Genomic DNA, 20,698 nt, shown 5'->3' on the forward strand with positions numbered 1-20,698 from the left:
ACATTTCAGTGGCACACAGGCAAGAGGCCCAATGAACTGAGTCATTAGCTGAACTGAGCAGGGGTCATACCCTCCAAAGCACCCTAGAGAGGGGGAAGTGTCACAAGTAGAGCTGTAACAGAACTTAAGCTGTAAATTTCCCTGTTGAAAATTAAACAGTGGTGACAGAGTTAAAGACTACACAAGGTTGTTCATAGGGGACAAATCTAAACCTTTTAATAGCGGCATTAATTCCAAGGTTATGGCTATACATGTATTTTCTAACTTTGGATTTTAACAGTAGAGAAATGCAAACACACATCACACATTCAAATTTGGTTTGTTCTTCGTTTCCTTATTTATGTGGTATCACTAATTATAACCTGTTAAGTTGATTTGCATGAAGTAATCCCAGTTACAGTGAAGTGCTAAACCACTTAACAGTCTGTTCAGACAAAGAAAAAACACTTTTCATGTGTCAATTACCAACCATGGGATTATTCTTTGTTCCAGCACAGCTGCAATTTAAAGAGAAAACTGCATGCTACACCAATAGGTTCCTACAGAATACAAAGGACAAAAAGGACTTCTGATTGATTGTTCTATTTCCTCCTCAATAAATTATGAAAATATTTTCCAAAAAGGAATCCAAAATAATGTGTTGTACAACATATGTTCAACCTATAAACACTGTAAAAATATCTGTAGCAGAATACAAAACAGTATTAATACAGTAGGAGTTTTATTTATATCATCGGTATAGGATATAAAACTTTTTACATATACCCTTTAGTCTCTTCTTTCAGAAGGTTCAAACTTCCAAACAGCAATTTCCCTGAAGGTATAAATTTTAATAGAACCTTCAAATGCTGACAACTAATCAACCATGTACTTAGGAAACCCACTGTACAACTGCAGAGTAAATTAATATGTGTAAAAATAAAAATAACTTAAGAGTGAAACTGATTATCTACAGTCTTTCAAACTGTATCATTTATCATTTACTGTTCTCTCTCTCTTAGTATAAATTACTTTCATGGCTCAGAATAGGCAGGGAATAGCCTGCAATTTAGTATTCTGCTCAGGTCTGATCCTCCAAAGCTAAGGGGAAGCTGAAGAAACATCTTGATACTGACACATGTTTAGATCTGGCTTCCTCACCCACCTAAGTAGCTAAAGGATTACTGATGTGCAGACCATACTCACTTTAGCAAAGGCCTTTGATGCATTTTAATCTATTCAGGCAACTCAGTGGTTGATATTTTGCTGTACTCAGTCACTATCATATTCTTCTATTTTTAACTCATCTTCCTCCATAGCTGCTTGGGCTGCAACAGGCTGAGGCTGACTGCAAGGTAGTTCACTTCCACTGCACTGGCTAGAAGAAAGAGGGAATCCATCTGAACCATTCTCGTCTGTTCTGTTTTGCTCCACCTGTACATCCATCTCTGTAGCATGCAAACCATCAGGGTCCCCCTCAAAACTAACAAACAGGTCTGGTATTCCAGGATCTTTATCAGTAAGCGTTTCAAGCTTTAACCTGTAAAATAATCATCACAAGATTAAGTTACCACCAAAAAAAAAAAAAGGACACACAACCCAACAACCCCCCCCCCAAAAAAAACATTTCCTGCTCTAACACAAGCTGCAGTAAAAAGACCACCTGTGTAGCACCTTCCTGTTCACTGATGCTGAACAGCTTTCACATTTTCTGTCAGTAATACTCTTTACAAGTCAAATTTAATTCAAACTGTACACATCCTTTTTTTACATCACTACTTCCAATATAATGTTTTACTTCTGTACACATCTACCAAGTATAGATATTTATGCCCAGAACTCAACGCTATATAACCTGCAAGACCAACAGAAGATAGAAGCTTCTCTCAGGTGAAAAACAGTACTATCTAACCTAAAACTAGAGCTACAGCAAGAGCAAAGTATCAAGTCATGTACGTTTTGTGTTCTTTCTCCAGCACTGTCTGTTGCTTGACATTTCTTCCTTATGGTGACAGTGTTTTTGGTTTGCTTTCCTCAAGCACACGAACTGCTAACAACTACCTTACTGACAACAGCCCATGATACATCAGACCCCTTCCAAACAAGAACCAAGGCCTTTATGACATGAAGCAACTTAACTTGAAACAGGTAACTTAAGACAAGGAGTGGAAAGTATTTCTTTTCACATTTTTTATTTCTTTTACTATTTGGACTTCTCCATCTTTGTAGCATCCCTATCTCAGTATGTTATCAATGTTCCATTATTTTTTTCCCCCATTTTACATGGTATTAATAAACTTTCCCAAAAGTTACTGAAAGAAACTCATCCTGACAACAATCCCAATTTAACAAATAACATACAATCTCCCCAATGCCAATTTTCTTACTACGGCAGTATTCCTATCCCACTAATAAATGTGATGGAAAATAATATTCTTATTTCTGTTGAAACATATATTATTGAAGACTACTTTATATAAAGTGGTCTTTAATAAAATAAAGTATTTAACAAAAGTAGTCTTTAATAAAATAAAATAAAGTCTTTAACAAAATAAATGATTTCCAGTTGGGATTTGTGAAGGAAGCAAATACGTACTACTAAAATATTTAAACTTCTTTACACTTCCTTTCCAAAATAGTGAACAAATTAAAAGGATTTCAGTCTTACAAAGTTGTCCCTCAGATAAACTAAATGGTACACACACAACTTATTAATGCAGCTACAAAATGTTTATCACTATTTAGAGGTACGCTGCAGATAACGTTAATGGCATAAGAAAGTCTATATTTATAATTTCACAAGTTCATCAGTTTGGCTCAGACTAGGAAGAATACAAAAATATCTCCCTTTCTTCCTGACTAGCAGCCAAAATGGTTTTTAATTCATATGTCCGGGAACAGTGTGGGTTTTGGTAACTTTACTAGGTAGTATTTCACAGTTAAAAAAGTCAGACAACAGTATTACACTGATAAATATGAGATGCTTTGTCAGATGCCCTGACAAACCCTTTTCTCTTGGCTAAAAAAAACACAACACCTTATTAATAGAGGCCATCACAATTAAAATGTTTTAGTTTTCAGAGGTATCAAGGTCATAGAAATGTAACTAAGTCTCTACTTTTTGAACAATCCCTATGGTTCAGAAGCCCACTAGAGTCATAGTACAGCATATCAAGCTATATTGCCCCATAAGCACTACAGAATCTGTAAACAGGCAACTGTAGCATCACAACTGAAAAAAAGTATTTTTTCAGAATTCTAGCATCTAAGATGGAGGAATTTCAGTAGTTGTAGTTTTATGAAAAAAGATACACATAATAAAGTCAGTGCTGCTATTTAATTTCAGAGTAAGCACTCATTAAGTACTTGTTAGTTCCACAGGCATACAATTGTTTCAAAGGAAATATGAGTAATTTCTTGTATCTTCTTTCTTAAGCCTCTAACAAATGACATAGAATATTCTATCAAAGTTTCAGATTAATGTTTTATGTCATGATAAACAATAGGCAAAGCACACTACACTCATACCAATTGTGTTTTATTCTCAGTTCAATGTTCTCGATGGTCAAAACAAAGATTTCATCCAGATCGTGCACTGGACAAACATAAGCATGTCTAGCACAGATAAGTAGTATTTGATACAATGGAAAAGAAAGCTAGACAAGAATATAAAAGTAAGACTATAGTTAAAATATTGCTACTAACATCATAATATAGATTTGAACTGGAAAAAATTCTAACAGCCAAACTACTAAATGAGCATGCTGCAAGTGAGATAAAATGTCACACTACATATATACACTGAAGATATTTTTGTACAAAACAATTCTTTTCTTAATATGTTGAGGAAGAAAGAAGGTATTTTATTTTCTTAAAGAAAGCAAAAGGCAAGTTTACCTCCCAAAATGTCTTTTCAGGGGTAGCCTCCCAACATCTTGAATAAAAGCAATCTGAGCTGAGAACAAAGAATCACGAGTATCGTATTAAGTACATCATAATGCACATAGAATTAAGCACACTGGAAAGCAAGTAATTCATCATAAGTTCAGTTACATGGTTCTGCATAAATTTGCTCATCAAAACAGTTTATATGGTAGTATGACATACTTTGAATATGTAGTATGTTTATATATTGCCTACACAATTATTATGAATGCTAGGGGTATTATAACTCTACAGCACAAATTTACAGCTTAATACATATCCTACAAAATGAATTAATCTGGATGTTATGGCCTTAGTTAAGACATACAGCCTTTTACTAGACATAATTAACATAACATAAGTGATCCACCTGTCTGATCAGTAGTTTTTGGATTAGATATCATACAAAGTAAATTTTTATGCATGTACTATCTGCTCATGGGTTACCTTCATTACGCACTTTTTTAAAATGCACTGTAAATTTTGATTTTGGTTACTTCTTTCTGGGAAAAGCTTTTTAGAGCCTTTTAAGTCTGTTGCGGTTACTCAAAAGGTATCAGAAGCAATGAAGATGTAGCTAATGTAGTCTACTTGGTTTCCAAAAGGCTTCTAAGTCCCCTACCAGAGGCTTTCAACAGAAGCCTTACGCCTGAAAGAACAACTTAATTAGTAAAGTCTGATAAATAATTAATGGATGGGAAATGGGCGCCATGGGTATGAATTGATAGTTAACTCCTGAAATGGAGGAAAATTGCCAATACATCTCTGTAGAGATCTGTGCTAGGATCTGGGTTATCCAGTACGCTCTCAAATGTGAAAAAAGAGTTGAAGAGTAAGATTAGCACAATACCTCAGGGCACCGAGTTGAATAGGCTAGTAAGGATGTGGGCATACAGAAGAACTGTGCAAGATCTTGAGACTGCACAACAGTCACATAATGAAATTCAGTGCACACAGACACTCAAAATCTGTGCAGTAAGCTAGAGGGAAGTAGGATTTTTAAGTACTCCAACACAAGGACCAGACTTACACATTTATAAAGCAACGTGTATGTATTGTATATGTCTCACCTATTACAAGACAGACAGCTTGTTTTCATTCTTTCAGTTACAAAAACTTTAAAGACATTCCTGATTTTGTTTCAAAACCTAGCAGGACAGCTTGAATTTTGATTACGCACCAGCTCACTAGCTCTATGTGTGTACCATATGTGGTGGCTTTGGGGTTTTGTTTTTATTTGTTTTGTTGTTGTTGTTATTTTTGCTGAAGTGAGGCAAAAGGACAGATGGAACTCACATTCTCAGTTACTAAAATTTTTCAGTATGCTTTAACGTTTACAAAAATCTAAGAGCAAGTGTAACACTGATCTTACCTTGGTTTCTCATTGGATTTGCTAACATAGCAAGGTAAGGCAATAGCTCCGTCTGAAGACACTCTGGTGGTAAACAGAAGCTTGAAAAGAGAGATTTTGCAGCAAGGCAGTTTTCTTTATACTGTTAGAGTTGAGGAAAAAATTAAAAGTAAAAACTCTACTAAGCGAAAATTATTATATGTATTCTGTACCAGAAAAAGCAGCAGGATGACTTTCTTCTTGTCTGCTGGATAACTATGCACAAGCTTCTACAGAGCAAGTCCAGAAAAGAGAGAAGCAGTTAGAGTTACCATATACAGATTACAAAAAATAGTAAATTTCTTCATTTTTGTCTTTCACTGGACATTGAAGTTTCCTGAAAGTTTTTATCCTTTGATTATAGTATTCCCCAACCATCCTGGACATTTTTTTTTCCCTCTGTCAGGCACAGCAAGGCAGGTATGTGTTCAAATGTAAGAAGCTGCCAAGAGCTTTGGTATCTCATGAACAAACCATTTCTGATAAACACATATAATACTACAGAAGTAGTTTGTAATATAAGAGTGTAAGGCAATTTAAACTACTTAAATTAAACTTACTTTTAGGAATATTTAAAAATATTTCAACATTAACTGTGTTCCCATAAGGTGGGGGTTAATACTGTCCCAGAGATACAGTAACTCTGGCACAGGGAACACTGTTGGAGGTCTCCAGTTTCTTTTTCCACTAATGAAATAATACAAGTAGACCTCTTCAAGCAAGTGATCTTTACAAGTAGCTTATATTAAAATAGGGTATTTGACAAGTTCAGCACCGTATATAAACTTCACATATACTACTTAATCACTTTGAAATGTAAGTGAAATACCTTCCTCAAAACATCAAGTTTTTACCTTGTTATTGATAAAGAACCACTGGGGTTTATGCAGCGGCCGGAACCCCATCCCTCCTTGGCAGTGGGCAAAGGCTCGGGATGTGTTTGAATGTATCACACCTCGGGTAGCCACAGATGCACTGTATTCTTCCATCACAAGCCGTGACTAAGATAGAAACTGGGCATTAGATGAACTCAAGGCCTCTGTACAGTGCATCTCATTTGACTAAAACACGCTCTTTAACTGCAGTGACAAAACATGTTTAGCATGTATTTAGATTATTGCAGAACCTCTGGTCAAAGGAACTGAACAAAAAGCTAGCTCAAGTACTTCAGGGAAAAGACACATAGCCTCTGATACATTTAACACATTACTGTTCTACTTAAAAACACTCTGTAGTGTAAAATATTCTATTTTATAATATAGTGTATTTAATATACCATATTATATATATATATACACACACACATTATATACACACTGTAGTGTATAAAATATACAATGACCAACTATAAAAAAAACACTGACAAATTGCACAAAAATTGTACACAAATGGCCTGCATCTCTCCTCCATTTGAGGCAGTTTAACAATTCACTGTCACCTGTATCGTAAGTTTGAAATGATACAGCTTATTTCTTATTAACTTGCACGAAGATTGCCTTCTACTATTTATAAATACTTGGAGAAAAATCTAGCAGCTCAATTTACATATGTATAAAATGACACTTACATTCCAGTTACTACAAAGAACATCAGCGGTGCTCAGGTATTCACTGGCTCTCACAACATCATCTATGTCAGTAAAAAATTCTACATAGTTCTGGTGAAGGTATAAATTAAACATGCTTCCAGACATGTGTGATTTTTCCACAATAACCTATTGGAAGTGAGGGGAACCACAAGAAAAAACTTCAGGTTTTATACAGTATAAAAGGAAATGTATCCCATAGAAGTTATGACACATTTAGATGATTACAGAGCTGGCACACATGACCTACAAAGGGAAGGGATGCCACCCAGCAGCACCTTGACATGCTTGAGTGATGGGGCCCACAGAAACCTTGTAAGGTTCAACAAGGCCAAGTGCAAGGTCCTGCACCTGAGTGAGGGCAATCACAAACATGAATACAGGCAGGGTGATGAGTTGATTAGGAGCAGCTCTGAGGAAAAAAGACTTGATGGTACTGGTGGTTGAAAAACTGAATACGAGCAAGCCAGGTGCGCTCACAGCCCAGAAAGCCAACCGTACCCTAGGCTGAACCAACAGCAGCGTGGCCAGCAGGCCAAGGGAGGTGATTGTCCCCCTCTGCTCTGCTCTTGTGAAACCCCACCTGCAGTTCTGCATTCAGCTCTGGGGCCCCCAGTCCAGAGGAAGGCCACAAGGATAACCAAGGGGCTGGATCACCTCTCCTACACAGACAGGCTGAGGGAGTTGGGGTTGTGCAGCCTGGAGAAGAGAAGGCTCCAGAGAGACTTTACAGTGGCCTTCCAGAGCCTAAAGGGGGCTGCAGGAAAGCTGGGAAGAGACTCTTTGTCAGGGAATGTGGGAATAGGACAAGGGGGAATGGTTTTAAACTGAAGGAGGGTACGTTTAGATTAGATGTTAGGATGAAATTCTTCACTCAGAGGGCAGTGAGGCACTGGACCAGGCTGCCCAGAGAAGCCGTGGAAAGAGAAGAGAAGCCCCATCCCTGGAGGTGTTCAAGGCCAGGCTGGATGGGGCTTTAGGCAACCTCATCTAGTGGGAGGTGTCCCTGCCCACGACAGAGGGGGTCTTGCTGTCTTCAGCTCTCCAATGAATGACAACAGAAAGGTGAATTCAGACTCCACTAGATCACACACAGCAAAAATGTGAGAGAGAAATCATCACAGCCTGCAGCAAGGGAAAGTCCACCCTTCGATGCAAGTCAGAAATTCTCTCACCTTGCTGACTATCATTGGAGATACTCAAAACTAAACAAGACTGAGAACCTGACTGGTCTTTGAAGTTGGCCTCCAAAGGTCCCTTCCAGATTATTCTGCAACTTAGACAGATTGAATATGTATATATTAGGATTAGTGACAAAGCCACTGTGCTTGAGAATTTGTAACAATTACTCAGGTTTATTGTTTGGTTTCCTCCCATATCAAATTGGAATCAAGCAATTAATGCAGATATACCTCAGGCTGAATAAGCAGGGTGTCTCGACGGTATTCTGATAAGTGAGAAGGCAGCTGAAGAACTTCCGACTCTGACAGAGGTTCTCCTAAAAGGAATTTTATAATCCTTAGTCCTCTAGTACCACAAATAACGTTATGTTACTGCATACTATCAAAAAGCTGACAGGAGAAAGAGGCAGGGAAGACAGGCATTTCAGACGTTAAATTCAAACTCAGAAAATCAATGAGATTGAGAGCAAGAACAGAAATGTGCAACTTCATAAACAGTAGTTTTCATGTATAGTGAGCATGATTTTTAGGCAACAGTTGACTTTACCAACATCTAGGTTACACTGTTTTCACTTCCTAGGAAACTATTTATGCCTGCATCAAGAATTAATTACATAGTCATCAGCATGTAATTAGATACACTATGCTTCATATAACACATTTCTCCTAATAATTTTCATATTCGCTCATCTCACCATTTCTGAATTGATTTTGGAACAGATACTGTGAGTTATTACATAAAAGGTGAACAGCCAGTGGCATTATGGATCCTTATTTAGCTGAGTGTAGATAGTATTACAGCATAAGTATCAAGTTCTTATGAATTGTATTATTTAAATGTTAAAAAAGGACTGTAGCCACACCCACGAAGCAGAGCTGAAGTAAATTTACAGAGCTTGAGTATATAAAAATCAGTAAAGTGAAAAGTATTTTGGAGAGGTGGAAAAGGAGATGGGGTAGTAAAAAAAGAAAAAAAAAGGATCAGATAAAAGTAGGGAAGTAGGGAGGAAAAGACAGCACAACAATCCAAAACTATACACATCAACAGGGGAGGCAGCAGCCAAGAGGCTGCAGGGCCGTTTTGTAACCTCTAAGAAAACAGATGAAATCAAAACATAAATGCACAACTGTGTATAATTCTACACAAAAGGAAAATTTCGCTTTTGGGCAAAGCAACAAATGTGATAGCTATCTATCTAGCTGTACATGCATGACAGCATATGGACCTAATACAACTAGAGGTATGTATTTTATTACATACATGCAGTAGATTCTTTAATGAAATGTGTTATTTCTCTATTACATAGAGACTGCTGCAATCTCAGTTACCAGAGGCGTTTATTACTATCTTTATACTGTTATATATGAATTAGGGGTCACACCTAAGCCTTACTTTATCAAGTCTAGCTACTAGCAGCTGACATACTTTCCTTGTTACTAGGAGAAGTAAGTCAAAGTTTTCTTACTTTTGCAGTAAATTATTTTCCCCAGAGCATGGAAAAGAAAAATGGAAGCATCTTTGCCACCAATAGCTTGTATCTCCTGGTCTTCTGAAGGATCACATTTACTTTTCTTTCTTGATTTACACACTGCTGCTGCTCCATGTTTTAGTGTGGAGTTGCCTTCCTTCCCTGACCAAAAATTTTTCTCCAATGAGTAGTCTATCAATAAAAGAAACAATACAACCATGATGAAGTACATGAAGTAAATAAATAAATAAAATCTATGATACAGAAAAAGTTTTACAAATAAAGTAACTAAGAGAAAGCACATTTGTTAGGATGGCAACCTCATCACCTAAACTACCATGATTTATTACACTTTTGCCCCTTAAGCCATAACTAAGATGCCAAGTATTTCTTCAAATAATAAACAGCTGTTCTAAAAGAAAAGCTGGTATTCTTTCTTACTTACCCTAGTTCTGTGTGCCCAACTTATATTTTATCTATAAATAAGAAAATTGTAAGTAATGCAGCTGGAAATAACGTAAATGGTATTTTCATTATATTTTGTGCAATTACCAATTTCTTTTCTATTTGCAGGGTATGTTTAATGCTCTTACTGAAATATATGAAGGTAAAGAAAACCTTTCATTTAGTGATTCTTCCAACAGCCTCCTATTTCCGCAATCATCTGAGCTCCATGGAATAAAACCCTTCTTTGATTAGCGGCAGATGAAATGTCCTCTGTCAAACTAAAGGAACTTAAAGTAGTCATCTTTCTCTTCTCTCATGATTATCATGGATTCCTTTTACCCATTAATACTACCATAGAGAATATATCATTTGTCTTACACACATAGAGAAATTACATAAATGTAAAACAAATTCTGCATTTTGATGGCACGTGGAGATGAACGTGAAGGTGAGGTCCCTCCAAATTTTCACTGGCTGCTGATCTATTATCTAACTGAAACACCTGAGCAATTAAATAATTTCTATTTGACATGAAGACAGCTCTCTTCATCAGTGTTTAAAAGGAAAAATGCAAGACGGAATGTATGCCTTTATTCTCTCCCAAGTTCTTTTTATAACTCCCATGTTTTTACACTTCCAAGATGAGTTTATTTAAAATTACACAAACCGGTCATTTTTAAGACTATTTAGATTTTCTACAGTATGTATAAAGCATCTTGGCATCCACCAGTGAGCTAGACCAAACTACTCACAGGTACTTCCAACCTACTTTTTATTCATTTAATGGCACTACAATCAAAAATGGTTTTGCTGAGAGGAATATTTTTTTTTGAATAAAACAGTAAAAACTACTACTCAAAAACATCAGAAGAACTTAGTTTCCATGTTTACAATTGAAACCTAGAAACTTGACTTTCTCCCCAATTACATGTAAAAAACACAGCTAGAAATCCATTTCAATATACTGTAAAACCCAAACCACAAGGACTTGAAACAACATTTAATCTATTCCACATTTTCAACTTGAGAAGTGGAATAGAAAGGAAACGAACAAAACAACATGATCACTACCAGCTTTAAGAAGTACCACAGAAGTCTACTTCCTTATTTCTGGTTTGAACGTAAATGCTGGCATCATCTACAGGTTCTCAGAATAAACTACAAGTACCAGAGACCACGTACCAATTTGTTTCCTTAAGTTTTGACTTCCAGCACTTAAAAAAAAAGACATGGTCTTTTCTTTCTACACTGGAACATTTAAATAATCTTAAACCAAGTCTGATTTAAGCACTGTATAGCCACGTATTTTAAAGGCAACTGTAATGCTGAACTTCACAAAGCTATTCTATAATCCTGTCAACTTCATAAAAGGTCATGCTACCTCACAGCTTTTCAACTTATCAACAGCTGTAGGCACTCGAAAGCAAAATCAATCATTTCAGAAATGCCACACATAAATTCAATGGGCTATTTCAGAAATGCTACATGAGCAGAGATGAGGACATAAACAGGTATAAAGAACCAAGCAGTGAAAATACTCCTTTCAAATTAAGTTTGCATCATAAAAGCTTTCATCAGCAAATGTATACTGGTAACAAAGATATCAAGAGGAAGAGAGGTCACTGCATTAAACTATATCAATACACATGTAGCAGATATTTAGAAATGGCATAACACTTAACTTATTTAGCTTTAAAGAAAAATAGTCCTTTTCGTCTTGCTCCAGCGCAGCAAGTTAAAATTGTTTTCACACAGCTCACCTAACAGCTTCAACGGTGAACAGCATACCTTTACAGCAGCAGTGGTCAAAACATCATTCACTTTCATGAAAATCATAGGTATTTACCTTTCATAGAAGAAAACTGAAGACTGTTTATTGCACTTCTTATATCACCTGAACAACCTCTGCAAAGCAGCTCTAGAGATGTTCTGTCAGGAACATAATTCTTATCTCCATTCTACAAGGAAAAGCAACATCCAAAGTAATAACAAAAAGTAGGATAAGGAGTATTTGAGTATTATTATGACTGTGGGTACTCACCTCTGATATAGACCATAAACAGACTGTATCAGGACCCAATCAGAAGCTCAAAGTAATAGGTCTAATTTTAAAACATTTAATCAATTTAAACATATTGCCACATTTTATACAGCTATACTAGAGAAAACAATGCACAGAGGTCTTTCCAAGCTGTTAGTCAGTACTAGAATACATTGTAATCAAGTAGTTGGGCAATAACACAGGATTCAAGTCAATGACCTCTTCTGGTCTTACTGGAGAAGATGGGATTGTCTTCTACTCTTATTGTTTATATATATATATATATATATATATATATATATATATATATATATATAAATATTTTATGTAAAAAGCAGAATTTTCAGAGGCAGATTTGAAAGTTTATACCAAGGATCAAGTGGAACTCAACTGAAAAATAAGATGGCTTTCTCCTTTGTTCCTTGTATTCTGCTCTTTTTTAATAGATTTTTTCTTTTGTTGGGTGAGGGGAGGGTTGTTACGTGATCAAAAGATCAATAAAATAACAATTAAAAATAGCAATAACATATTTCATATATAAATGCCTGAAATCTTTTGATCCTAGCACTGTGCACAAGTTCAGTTTTGACAACTTACCATACTAGCTTCTGTTGCAGCTATTCGATTAAGAACTTTCATCATATTTGTTGGTGCAATAGGCTTGAAACTATTAAAAGTCATTAAAAAAAAAAATCAATTAGTTCCTCACTTCTCATTTATTTTGATGACGTTTTAAAGAGATAAAAGATCTTACCTGATAATTGAAATACACAACTCCTCCAGAATTTCTTTTGGAAATAGTAACCTCTGGTTGCTGTCTCCACTGAAGTTATCTGAGATTATAAATATAAGGGGACACCTACTTGTACGAACGAATCTCCTAAATTGAAAAACAAGCAGGTGAAACAGGAATCAAACTCCACTTAACACAAGCGGCTAAGGCTAACTATTAAAAGTTCATTTATAACTAACCTGAGAATTTCATGTAGACTGCTAGGGTCTCGATAGAATTGGTTTGGTATGTCCTATTCAAAACAAATGAACTGCTGTCATTACATTCAAATGTAAATATTCTCTCCCTCAGACTGACTGTAACGCCACACTACACTGCTACACATTTTGTCCTCCTAGTTACCTTGCTTTCAACTAAATCTGAATGCAGCTGGCACTGAAAATAATCAGAAAGAAAAAGAAAAAAAAGCCTAGTATTTCTTTCTTTCCTTATGGAAAAGAATTACCTAAAAGAAGCATTTTTTTCTATCCTTGTTTCCCAAGAAACAGCCATGGATGACTACATTATGTACTAGACAGTTTTATCCAAACATAACAGAAATGCTCAGGGCAGCACCTCCACTGAAGGAGGCATACTACTCGAGATAGGAGAGAATCTAGACCATGAGCTGACTTTATGAAGAGCAATCACAGGAAACCATGCTTCCTAATTTATACAATACACACATTACTAAGTGAGAGCTCTCATCTATTCTTTTTCTTGACAGTTTACAGGCAATTTCATCATTGTACTTTATAAAATTCTTCCGTAAGAAAACAATGAAGTTTTAAAAGGACATACTAGTAAAACACATTCCTGAGTAAGTGTAACAAAGCCTTCTCCCAGACCTCCTGTTATGGCTTACAAGAATGTTAAATTACAAACTCCTTAAGTTGTACTAATTCTCAAGTTCTTCTACACTATCTTGCATCCTCAACAAACAAGAAAAGTGGTAATTTTTCCATCTACCTGTTTATAAACATACACATTTCTAGAAAGCAAATCATACAGAAGCACAGATGGGATTTTTCAATATGGCTTCACAATCTACTTTTTAATAATCTATTGCCGATTTCTGTATATGAACTAGTGTCCAACTTCTGCCTGGCAGTTAGCTTATATGGTTTAAGTATGGGTAGATTTTGATTCTAGCCAGCTGTCAAGACTCAAAAAGTAATAACTGATCTGCAGAAAAGTAGTCAAACTTGTGGCAACACCAATTCACCAGCAGCAACTAGTTAGCATGTCAAGATTATCATGAAAGTTTTCACTTACTTCAATGAGAATAAGCTTTTTATCATTTCCTGAGGACTCCCCAAGCATCTGAAGTTTGTTATACTTATTTGCTCTTAATAGAAAATCTTGAAGAAGAGCTGCTTGGGCCTGACTCGGAAACGTATGAAAATTTGAGACTGAAACAGAAAATTAATTAAAAATATGTATTCTATATTATACCAAGTAAAATACAAATAACCACAAGAACTAATTCCCACGCATGCTACTTTTTGATAAAAGCCATTGAACACCAGCAGCCAAGCCCTTTGGCAAACATAACTGAAATACAAAACTATTTTTACAGAGTAGAATTGAGCTGAGGACCCAGACAAAGACACATGCTTATTTAACTAGTTCAGATGATATCCAGGATATTACATAGCTCTCTGTGTGAACTGTAAACTATTTTGGAGTAAACACTGTAAAAAAAACTAAATCCCTTCTCAAATAAAAGTAAGATTCTTATTAAACTCTAAGGATCTGACTTATATGGACATTGTATTTTTTATTCTTTTGCCTCTGTCACATACGAAGTCAGATCAGACTACAAAAATCATGGAAGTATAAGGAAAAAAAAATCAAAATACTTACTGTGGCCAAATATACTTCTTAAATCTTCTTTTGTAAAGTCTAATGATATTGGATTGGTCCATTCTTGCACCTGAATGTCAAGATCTTTTGCTAATATTTGTATAGTTGCTGTCTTTCCACACCCAGGAGGACCAGTTAACAGTAAAACAGAGCCACCCTGTCAAAGAAAGAAAATAATACTCAACATTACAAATAAAGACCAAAGCTTGGCTGAAAAAGAGTTCTTCTACATTTTCTACAGTACTGATTCTCTTTTACAAATGAAAACGTAGGTAAGTATTTTGTCTTACTGATTTACCCGTTGACTACTTTGAAACAGCTGGAACAGAACTTGGGAAGGCACGCTGGCATGCTCCCAGGTTTTTCAAAGGAATCTGCTTGATTAACTGCACACCAACATAATACATACAGGAGAATCAGGTTTGAAAAGCACTATTCGGGACTACTAAATGACACATCAGTATAAGAATGCCTCTTATCAATCAAGAAATTAAAAATACCCTCTTACTTCAAGTCACTGTAACTGGAAATTTGCCGTGCTATTTAAAATTAGTCTCTTGGATATAAAACACAGTTGTAAGCACAAACCAAACAGGTATGAACTGACTGGATGCTAGAAAATAATGCTGCTGAAAAAAAAAAAAAATAGAATTCATCTGTGCTTCCCTTAGCAGCGTAAGACCTAAACTAATGTAAAAGCTCTAACCTATGTTCTTAAGAGATTTCTTATAGAGCGATATAACCACTATCTAAAAGTAGAATCATAGAATATCCCGAGTTGGAAGGGACCCATAAGGATCATCAAGTCCAACACTTGGCACCACACAGGTCTGCCCAAAAGTTTAGACCATGTGACTAAGTGCACAGTCCAATCGCTTCTTAAATTCAGACAGGCTTCATGCAGTGACTACTTCACTGGGGAGCCTGTTCCAGTGTGCAACCGCCCTCTCGGTGAAGAACCTCTTCCTGATGTCCAGCCTAAACTTCCCCTGCCTCAGCTTAACACCATTCCCGCGAGTCCTATCACTGGTGATAATGGAGAATAGGTCACCTGCCTCTCCACTCCCCCTCGCAAGGAAGTTGTAGACTAAAAAAAAGTGAAGAGTTTGTTGTGGTTTGTTTTGTACTTTTTTTCCCCTGAAATTAAAAGAACGTTGAATCCAGCTTGTTTAGACAGTTTGGTACTTCTAGCTGTTAATTTGTAGCAAAATTACCTGCTTTGGTGGCCTCTGAAATGCATGTGTTTTTAACCAGGTTTCAACTTCTTCAATTTTCTTCTTTTGCACAGCAAGGTCATTCTGAAACAAGACGAAAGCATATGAAACGCATATATATGCGCATCTTGTCTTCTACAACTTTTAACGATGGGGTTCAAGAACAGAATACATACAGACTAAAACAATAACATATATATTCCAGTTACATATATTTACGCTATTTTAGAAGTAACAGAAAGATGATCATTGGAGCTTCTTTCCTCAAACAACCAATTTTCCATGGCCAGCAGTATGGAAATAATGAATAATTTATTATTCCTAAAGTAATAACACTATACTCCTTCATGGTAGTATGCTTTATAGCTATTGCTAGAGCTGATACTTTTTAGGCCTTACTGACTCTAGAACTACATATATTTGGGGGATTTCTGCAGATTTTGTGGAACTTACTCGCGTTCTAGTCTTCCTCTCCAGAGATGAGCTATTAAAAATTTCAACATAAAATACAAGTACTACACTTAGTTTTCTATTCTTCCTCTAGCTGTGTATTTTTCTAGTACTTGTGGCTGACAAATTTGGCTAAAATTTGACAACATATTCAAAAGTTTAGGAGTCGATGAACAAGAAACAACATCTTATCAGCACATTTGTATCCCCAGGAGGCCTGCTAAGAAATGCACCTTCTACAGATAAGTAGTTCATTAAAACCTTCAATACAGACAGTAGATAAATCAAAACAGTATTTTACTGCCCTAATAAAATACAACATATTTAGGACCCAACCAAGTTGGATTAGAAAGACGAGCATGATATGTTACAGTGTAACATTACTATTATTTTAGTACTTAGAATAGCTCTCACACCTGAGTTTCAGGTTTGTATTTATCTACCCATGGCTCATCTTGAGATTGGCTCTGATTTTGTCTGCACTTGTTGCAAGGCAGACCTACTGAAGATGACTTTGTTCTTTTTTTGGGTAGAACTCTGCTTTTGCTACATCCCGGCACAGAAGACAGGTCTTTGTTCTGCTGACAGTTTCTTCCAGAGTTGCTTCTAGGCAGCTTTGCAGAAACTGTGCTAGAAGAAACAGATGTGTTTCCAAAGAAGTCATCGAATGAATCTGCCAACCAACCTTTCACCTGGTAAAATAAAAAATAAAAAAGTTATTATTGTAACATTGTCTTCCTTTTCTTAATTGGGCACAACTGTCTCCAGAAAATTTGAGATTTCTACCAGGTGTGTATAAAAAAATACCTTGTACATGCAAAAGAATTTCATTAACATTGAGAGGATATTTAAAATGCCAGCTACCAACAAACGTTGGCACTTACTCTGCTTGGACTATATCAATTACAAGCTTCTTAAGGGTCAAAGAATAAAGTTAATATTTACACCTTGTGCCAGAGGATTTTGCAGCAAACTGGTAAACCAGAACAAGCTGAAATCTCCGCTAAAACACATTTAAATAAAGAAGTAAAGTTAAAACAGAAGTAAGAGTGAAAAGGCAGCATAAGCTTATCCATATTGTCTTCACATTAAGATCAAGTTTGTGTCGCCTCTTTTCCATTTTAGAGACTTTTTTCCCCCACTTACATTTACAAGGCAGCTTTTCTTCTTTAAAAGCTAGAAGCACGCAACAGAGAAAAGTGATGTGAAGAGCATGATAAAATCAAGTGTTACTGTTTATCTTCAACATGATGACATATGGATTGATCTCGAGTCAGCAACTGTGACATGCATCACGAATCTGACAGTGACACGTAAAGAAACCACTATTAGCGGTTTATTTTTTACGACATTTATTTTTGCACTTGAGAAATACCCTGTGAGGCCGGTGGACAAGGTTGCACGCGCTGAGCTACTTCTCAGAGCACCTGTGGCTGCAGAGTAACACAGCAAAGGGCCCCACACACAGTTTGCTGCTGTTAATCGCAGGACAAGCTCTCAGAGTACGATTTTTTATGAGTTAAGGTGACTTCCCCGAAAAAGCTAAGCGAGTATTTGTGTATCTGCGCTTATGACCTCTCCCAAAAGCTCTCTGAAAATTAAGAAATTAACGGGAGCCTCTCAACGCCTGCAAAAAAACCGCCTGGAACCGCAGGCGAGAGCCACCCCACGCCCACCGTGCCCCGAGTGAGCCACCAGGGAAGGAAGCTTCATGGCCGCTCGGGTCCCCCCTTCCCCCAGACCGATCCCTACCTCCGTCTGCCGCCCCGCGGAGCTCCGGGACATCGCGGCCGAGAGCGGGGCAGGGAGCTGGGCCGGGCGCCTCACAGCGCCGCCGGGCCTCGCTGGGTCCTTCCTCGGCGCCGTCCCTTAGCTGCCCGCCGCAGCGCCTTGCCCCGCTCGGGCTGTGCGAGGCGGGACGAGCGGCAGGCCCCGCGCAGCGTGTCTCCCGGGCGACGGGGCGATGCGGCGGCCCAACCTGCTGCTCACCGGTGCGGGGACGTGGGGGACGGGAGGGGACGGCGGCTGGGCCGGGAGGGGACGGCGAGCCCCTTCCCCGCCGTGCCGCGCGCCTGCTTTTGCTGCCCGTGCCCCTTCCTGCACCCTTCTGCCGTACAGACCCGCTCCCTCTTCTCGTTTCCTGCCAGAAAGGTCTCTGTGGAGGGTGCCTGGCTCTTACTCTTTCACGTGGGCCTTTTTATGCAGGTACGCCGGGCGTTGGTAAAAGCACACTCGGGAAGGAGCTTGCGTCGAGGACTGGGCTGACCTACATCAACGTGGGTGACTTGGCCAAAGAAGGTAGGCCGTGTTAGCGAGGTCGTGCGCCAGAAGGCTCAAAACGCCTTTCCTTTCTATAACCTTACACTTCTAAAGTGTTTATTATACAGTAAAAAATGCAACAGATTTGCCTTAGTGGAAGTAGTTTTGCTGGGATGTGTTAAGAAAACCACTCGTGTAACAGTAATTTATTAATCAATGCAATGCAAGTGACAAACGTCTCTTTATAGGAATTTGTAGAGGTTGGACTAGGTGATCTTGGAGGTCTCTTCCAACGTAGGTGATTCTGTGATTCTGCAAGTGAAGCACTCCATGCTCTGTATAGTATTTTAGTCTGTACAATCTTTTGTTTACAGCCTCCCAAAACAAACGTAACTATATTTTTAATAACTCCTGCTATTTCACTAACTTGCATGAATTATTTTTGCTGCAGGAGAACTATATGAAGGTTTTGATGAGGAGTATGAATGTCCAATTTTGGATGAAGACAGGGTAAGTTCAACTTCAAAACCTAGGATTTTTGCATTTGTTTTGATCATTCCTGTGATGTCACTTAAGCTTGCCTGTCTGGTTTTTTTTTGCAGGTAATCGATGAGCTAGAAGACAAGATGCACGAGGGTGGAGTTATTGTTGATTACCATGGCTGTGATTTTTTCCCCGAACAATGGTTTCATATCGTATTTGTACTTCGCACAGACAATTCGTTTCTATATGACAGGCTGGAAAGCAGGTGTGTCAGACAATGAATAAGTAAATTGCTGTTGTGTGACTTCTTCACAGACTTTAATGTGATATAAATTACTGATTCTGCACAATATATTTTGTAATTCTCTTTATATCTGAGGCTTAGCTCTTGGTGCTGTTCTTGTTTTTTAGGGGTTACAAAGGGAAGAAGCTACAGGACAACATTCAGTGTGAAATTTTTCAGACTCTTTATGAGGAAGCTATGTTGTCATATCGGGAGGAAATCGTGCACCAGTTACCCAGCAACACTCCAGAAGACCTAGAGAGAAATTTGGATCAGATTATGCAATGGATTGAGCAATGGATGAAGGACAACAACTGACATTTGGTGAAAAAGTAACTTTGCTGGTCTCTTCCTGGGAGGTTTAATAAATGACATTTTTTAACTCTTGTATGGTTAATTAAAATTAATTTAATTGTAGTTTGACATGGTTGGAAACTAGAAAAAGCTTCCAAATAACCAAGCTGTAAGGCTTTGGAACAGTCTGTGAAGCCGTGTGGGAGAGGCACACAGAACTGAGACCAGAGTAAAAATTGAGCAGCGAATGTAAAGAGGATAACGACGCAGTTGCCTTTAGTAGCAGGAACAAACTTGAAACCTAGCCTTTTTTTTTTTCCCCCCACTAAGAAAACTGTAAAATCCTTAAAATTAAGGAGCATTCAATTTCAAAAGGGTAGATCAGTCAGTGTCCTGAACAGCAGTCAGTTTCTGAATTGCCAGACTTCGAATTGCTAAGCTCCACTATATATACTTGACTATGTGCAGGCTAATGTAGGGTGAGGGGTGATAGATTTTAAGGACAGTGCTTCATTTTTTGAGGGAAGAGATGTGACCTTGCTAAAAGAGCTGTGTATAAATGGAATTATTCATGGTGTAAGGAAACGTTGGCTGTCCCTGCAGTAGCATAGAATAGCAAGCTGCAAGCTTGCTTTTTCCTTTTTGTCTCAGCATTCTCTGTCGCCTATCCCAATCATAGAACGTATTCATGGGTTGAAGTCTATGAAGAAAGTATATCAGTTGGTAGGACAGCTAGGATGCAGGAATCCAAAAAAAAAACACGGTTACACTTACAGTACCAGCAGCTATCTGTTCTAATTGTTTAGAACGGTGATGGTGTGGGTCCCAGGAGAGCACGGATGTTTACCTTTCTTCACTGAAAAGGTGGATTGTAAAGCCTTATTGAATGTTCTGTGGAAAGTGCTTGCAAATAAACTTTTTATATCCGTGAGCTTGAACAGTAAAACTGATTCCTGGTAAATTCTATTGTAAAGAGTGTTGTTGTTACGTGTTTTAGATCCTATCTTTTTAATCAAAGTTCGATGAGGCTGACAGGAATGTTTGAGAGGAAGCGAAAGTCT

General features: G+C 37.5%; 2 protein-coding genes across 3 annotated transcripts; one reads left to right on the forward strand and one right to left on the reverse strand.

Annotated features, from left to right (window-relative positions):
• Window positions 1-190: 190 nt before the first annotated feature.
• Window positions 191-18,174, reverse strand: RAD17 (RAD17 checkpoint clamp loader component). Of its 2 annotated transcripts, XM_040541891.1 has the most exons (16): window positions 18,071-18,174; window positions 16,735-17,010; window positions 15,869-15,952; window positions 14,655-14,811; window positions 14,064-14,200; window positions 12,989-13,041; window positions 12,771-12,896; window positions 12,614-12,683; window positions 11,822-11,933; window positions 9,526-9,720; window positions 8,291-8,376; window positions 6,861-7,007; window positions 6,148-6,294; window positions 5,276-5,396; window positions 3,877-3,934; window positions 191-1,519 (listed from the first exon to the last, which is right to left on the reverse strand). In XM_040541891.1, the coding sequence occupies exons 1-16, from the start codon at window positions 18,101-18,103 to the stop codon at window positions 1,252-1,254; spliced, it is 2,070 nt and encodes a 689-aa protein (XP_040397825.1). In that variant the 5' UTR covers window positions 18,104-18,174; the 3' UTR covers window positions 191-1,251. The 2 variants fall into 2 exon arrangements, with proteins under 2 accessions (XP_040397825.1, XP_040397826.1); XM_040541892.1 differs by lacking the exon at window positions 6,861-7,007.
• Window positions 18,068-20,583, forward strand: AK6 (adenylate kinase 6). The gene is made up of 5 exons (XM_040541900.1): window positions 18,068-18,309; window positions 18,524-18,616; window positions 19,029-19,087; window positions 19,180-19,325; window positions 19,472-20,583. Exons 1-5 carry the CDS (start codon window positions 18,282-18,284, stop codon window positions 19,659-19,661), a joined length of 516 nt encoding a protein of 171 aa, XP_040397834.1. The 5' UTR covers window positions 18,068-18,281; the 3' UTR covers window positions 19,662-20,583.
• The last annotated feature ends 115 nt before the right edge of the window (window positions 20,584-20,698 follow it).

The sequence above is a fragment of the Cygnus olor genome, chromosome Z (assembly GCF_009769625.2).
Source record: "Cygnus olor isolate bCygOlo1 chromosome Z, bCygOlo1.pri.v2, whole genome shotgun sequence".
Taxonomy (NCBI): domain Eukaryota; kingdom Metazoa; phylum Chordata; class Aves; order Anseriformes; family Anatidae; genus Cygnus; species Cygnus olor.

What these genes read in the sequence shown, in the direction of transcription:
- RAD17 (XM_040541891.1), bottom strand. Translation starts at nt 18,103, where the DNA reads ATGTCCCGGAGCTCCGCGGGGCGGCAGACGGAG. An exon ending in AATACAAACCTGAAACTCAG is followed by an intron (nt 15,953 to 16,734) that starts GTGTGAGAGCTA and finishes GTCTTGTTTCAG; the next exon opens with AATGACCTTGCTGTGCAAAA. An exon ending in CCCTGCTTATTCAGCCTGAG is followed by an intron (nt 7,008 to 8,290) that starts GTATATCTGCAT and finishes CACTTCCAATAG; the next exon opens with GTTATTGTGGAAAAATCACA.
- AK6 (XM_040541900.1), top strand. Translation starts at nt 18,282, where the DNA reads ATGCGGCGGCCCAACCTGCTGCTCACCG. An exon ending in GCCCAACCTGCTGCTCACCG is followed by an intron (nt 18,310 to 18,523) that starts GTGCGGGGACGT and finishes CTTTTTATGCAG; the next exon opens with GTACGCCGGGCGTTGGTAAA. An exon ending in CAATTTTGGATGAAGACAGG is followed by an intron (nt 19,088 to 19,179) that starts GTAAGTTCAACT and finishes TTTTTTTTGCAG; the next exon opens with GTAATCGATGAGCTAGAAGA.